Raw genomic sequence first — 4,775 nt, 5'->3', positions numbered from 1 at the left:
AATGCTTTTATTCAGCAATGATTGAATTTATATAATCAAAATTACAAATAAATTCTATTTTTAAAAAAAGGATGTTTTTTTAAAACTTTCTATTTATTAAAGTATCCACTGAAATAATAGGCAGCTGTTTTCAACACTAATAATAATATGAAATGTTTCTTATGCAACAAATTATTAGAGTTATTATTAGAGCATATTAAGAGTAATTTCTGAAGGATAATGTCACACTGAAAACTGGAGTAATGGTTGCTGGAAATTCATCTATGTCATCACAGGAATACATTTTAAAATATATTAAAATAGACAACAGTTCTTTTAATTTGTTGTGATATTTCAACATTTTGCTGTTTTAAATGTTTTTTGGTCAAATAAATGCAATCACGGTGAGCGTAAGAGATCTTTCAAAAACATTGAAAATATTACCTACCCCAAACGTTTTCAGCTACAATATTAAAGTGTGGAGCTTTTAACCATATTTAAATCCACTCCTCAGAAATCCACAGATTTGACACTGTCACAATGGATTTCTATGTGAGCAGTGATGTCATTCTGATTGTAAACACAAGGTGGCGATATCAACACACTTACCAAACCCTAATCATTGGCAACACTTGCCAAGCCTTTTGGCAGTAAGGTGAATCAAAGTTGCTTTTTCTTCTCCTCATTCTGGTTAGGGTCCAACGTCTACATCAGGAGGGAGCTGATCTGCTGGGGTGACAGCGTTAAACTGCGGTATGGCAACGGGCCCGAGGACTGCCCCTACCTGTGGGCCCACATGCAGAAATATACCGAGATTACGGCCAAGCACTGTGTGGGAGTGCGTCTGGACAACTGCCATTCAACTCCACTGCATGTGGCTGAGGTACTGTGGCAATGTCAAAAGATGGATTATTACTTTTGGCTAGATCACCGATGAATAATGTGTTTGAGATTAACTATGTGTAAAGATGAATATTAGACATGGGGGGCAGGAAGGATTGATTATTTTTTTCTTTACACACTTTTATATGACAAGATCGTTATTTACTCTCTTGATTAGTACATTTTGGATAATGATTATTCCACATCCACCCATTGCTCCGTCATTGGCTATAATTCACACTAAAAATATTAAATGTGGCTTATTTTCCATCCTTTGCTTATTGATAAACCAGTGATGGTATAAGGGTCATGCTATGCCACTGATGCTATTTCCAATTTTAGTATAGTGGGGGGGTTTTTTCATTATGAAAGATTTAATAAGATTTTTTTTTTTTTAATTTAGACAAATTAATGTTTGAATCTTTATCAAATGCATTGAACCATCTGGCCATGTTGGTATTAGTTATACCCTCAGAAGGTAACAGGGTTGATCTGTGCATATTTCTCTCATGATTCAGACTAGACAACTAATACTCAAAGCAGTATAGATAGAGAACTTATATTTTAGCCAGAAGCAACAGTTTAAAATAAAAACGTCTTAAATTATGAATTTGTTTATTACAAGCATGCAGCATTTGACTTTAAAAGACATTAATTGATAGACTGGAGTCATGTGGATTATTGTGATGTTTTTCCAGCTGTTTAGATTCTTATTTTGATGGCACCCATTCACTGCAGAGGATTTATGGCTGAATGAATGACTCTACATTACAATTAAGATTGACCTTTTATCAGAGGTGACTGTGTCAAAGTAATGTCCATATAGCAGAAATGTAGAGATTATTAAATCGGTAACAGCTGTTTATTATTGACATAAATATCACCCAACAAAACAGTTTGGCATCAGTTGACAGTTTTTTTTTAAGCCATCAACCCCTCTCACTTAACTCATGTTGTGCTCTGCAGGCCATGTTGGCAGCAGCCAGATCAGTCAGGCCCAATCTCTATGTGATAGCCGAGCTCTTTACAGGCAGCGAGCTGATTGACAATGTGTTTGTTAACCGGCTGGGAATAACCAGTCTTATCAGAGGTATTGGAGAGTCTTTCAGCATGGCACTAACAATGTCTTATCTGTTTGTCTTTCTTTTTGCACCTGTCATTTCTTCTCTGAACTATCTCTCCTGAATATATACGTCCAAAAACTCTCAAACTTGTTTTCTACTTGTCTCATTTTGGCTTCATTGGAGGCATGACTCTCTCCCTTTCTGAACCCATTTTTCACACCCCACCTGACATACTAACAACCGTGGTTTGGTTTCCTCTTGGCTGTGCCCTAACCCTGCTTGCTGCAGTTCATGCTGGATGCTGCCCGCACCCTCAGGCCTGACCTGTACGTGGTGGCTGAGCTCTTCACAGGCAGCGAGGAGCTGGATAATGTCTTTGTGACTAGATTAGGAATCTCTTCACTCATCAGAGGTATGGCCTTCTAATAATGCTGGTCTTGCATTGTGGTATTAGTGTATGACATGAAATCTAACTCCATCAAACATTGAATTGTTACACTACCATCACCAATCAAAAGTTTGGGGTCGGAAAGATGTTTTTTAAAGGGGTCATATGATGCGATTTCAAGTTTTCCTTTCTCTTTGGAAAGGAGGGGGCTTTGTAGAAAACGAAGCGTTTGAGAGAGGCGGGGCATAGAGGACCTACAATAATGTACAGTATTTGAAAAATAATGTGTTTTTTGAACATTAAAGCATGTCAACATATTCTGTTACACCAAATACACAAAATAATGATCTTTAAAAAAGCATCATATGACCCCTTTAAAAGAAATCTCTCATGCTCACCAAGGCTGCATTTATTTGTTAAAAACGACAGTAGAAAGAGGAATATATTTTAAATAATTGTTTTCTGTTGATTTGGTGCTGAAGAAACATTTCTTATTCTTATCAATGCTTAATAATTTTGTGATTTTTTTTCTCAGTATTCTTTGATGAAGAGCGTTTAAAATAGAAGCTTTTTGTAACATTATAAATGTATTTACTGTCACGTTTGAAAAAGTTAGTGCATTTTTGCTAAATAAAAGTAGTAATTTCTATCAAAATAAAAATCTTAATGACCCCAAACTTTTGATTGTTAGTGTAAATGTACAAAAATTATCACTATGATATCACTATGATTAACCACAAAATTATCGTGATTAGTGTTCTTTAGCTTTTCATCATTTACTCACCTCATGTTGTGCCAAACCTATATGACTTTTTTTCTTCTGGATTAGAGCTTTCAAACGTAAAAAATGGTAGCACCATAAAACTAACCAAAAAAATTTGAAAGTATTCCATATGACATGCACACTATATTCCAAGTCTTATGATGTCAAACAAAAGATTTGAGTAAGAAATGGGCCTGATTTGAAGTCATTTATTGAAAATCTTGACATGGTGTGTTCATGAGAGGTGGCAATGTCTAATTCATAACAGATAACTTTTTTTAGTTTATCTTTTAAAATAATCAATTGATCTGGTCCAAATTTACGTATTATACCTTTACATATAATAATTGAATTTTGAAAAATGAAAGTCATACAGGTTTGCGATGACATGAATGAATGAATACTGATAAAGTTTTAATTTTGTGAGAAATAAGTAGCACATACTAAATTCATTCAGCGTTCATACTTTGCATAGTGCCATCCTTTGTGCTGTTGTAGAGGCGATGAGCGCTGGAGACAGTCATGAGGAGGGTAGGCTGGTGTACCGGTACGGAGGGGAACCTGTGGGGGCTTTCCTTCAGCCCAGTCTCAGGCCTCTGGTGCCCAGTATTGCCCATGCCATGTTTCTAGACGTCACACATGATAATGAGTGCCCCATTCAGGTATAGCATTTCAAACACATATTACAGTGGGTTGGTGGAGCCACTTGAATGAGTTCTTATTTTGATGTTCTGTGTTGTAGATCCGCTCTGTATATGATTCACTGCCCAGCTCTGCTATTGTTTCTATGGCCTGCTGTGCCACTGGTAGCACCAGAGGCTACGATGAGTTAGTACCCCACCAGGCAAGAGATTTAACTTTACACACACTCACAAAACATGGATTGAGTTCATTTTTTGAGTACATCTCAAAAGTCCTACTTTTTTTGTATCTGCCATCAGATCTCAGTGGTATCAGAGGAGCGCTTCTATAGCAAATGGAATCCTCAGGCTAAGCCTTCGTCCCCTGCTGAGGTCACCCTGCAGTCTGGAATCATCGCCGGAAAGCTGGCCCTCAACCGGCTACACCAGGAACTGGCATCAAAAGGCTTCAACCAGGTAAATGCAGTCTGCATTCCTAATATAGGTACACACTGACCGTTATGTCACATTGACTATATAGTAATAGTCCACTGTGAAGTCTGGACCAATGCAGGTTTGGCAGAAGGGCGCATCATGGCCACAGCGGGGGCACATATGCGTGTAAATGTAAAAAATAAGAATGAAGATAAAACCCTAATTATTTAAAAGCTTAATGAAAATCAATTAAACACAAATATAAAACAGTGCAACTGGTGAATGGTTGAAATATTAACAAAGTTAAAAACAACCAAAATAGGTATAATAGTTTTGGTGTAATGAGCTATTTGCACACGAGTAGGAGTAGATCTGAAGACATCACACCTGCAGATGGCGATGTGGCATGTGACACAAGTAAGGTTGCCAATACTTCTTTAAAGTTCATCTAGCAGGTTTTGCCAATCCATTAAAATAATACCTTTACATATGCATTTAAATATTAAATTTTAAATAGAGGCTTTTAAAAAAACCTGAAATTAAGAGTGCATTAATATTACATTTATTTAATAATAATGAAAGATGCTGAACTGTCATAAAAACGTGGTTCAATTCAATGCAATCAAATAAACCAGCGGTTCCCA

General features: G+C 36.6%; 1 protein-coding gene across 3 annotated transcripts in view; it reads left to right on the top strand.

Annotated features, from left to right (window-relative positions):
* Positions 1-4,775, top strand: part of agla (amylo-alpha-1, 6-glucosidase, 4-alpha-glucanotransferase a) — a 29,907-nt gene that overhangs the window by 9,507 nt on the left and 15,625 nt on the right. For 2 of the 3 annotated variants that reach the window (XM_016530992.1, XM_016530991.1), the window contains exons 12-16: positions 675-862; positions 2,214-2,337; positions 3,575-3,738; positions 3,819-3,920; positions 4,018-4,173. In XM_016530992.1, the coding sequence (XP_016386478.1) occupies positions 675-862; positions 2,214-2,337; positions 3,575-3,738; positions 3,819-3,920; positions 4,018-4,173 (734 nt within the window). Of the gene's footprint in view, positions 1-674; positions 863-1,827; positions 1,952-2,213; positions 2,338-3,574; positions 3,739-3,818; positions 3,921-4,017; positions 4,174-4,775 lie in introns of all 3 variants that reach the window. The other variant, XM_016530993.1, reaches the window with a different exon arrangement.

This window comes from Sinocyclocheilus rhinocerous, unplaced genomic scaffold (assembly GCF_001515625.1).
Source record: "Sinocyclocheilus rhinocerous isolate Xijiao unplaced genomic scaffold, SAMN03320098_v1.1 scaffold541, whole genome shotgun sequence".
NCBI classification, from domain to species: domain Eukaryota; kingdom Metazoa; phylum Chordata; class Actinopteri; order Cypriniformes; family Cyprinidae; genus Sinocyclocheilus; species Sinocyclocheilus rhinocerous.
This window is presented reverse-complemented; position numbering and strand designations above follow the sequence as displayed.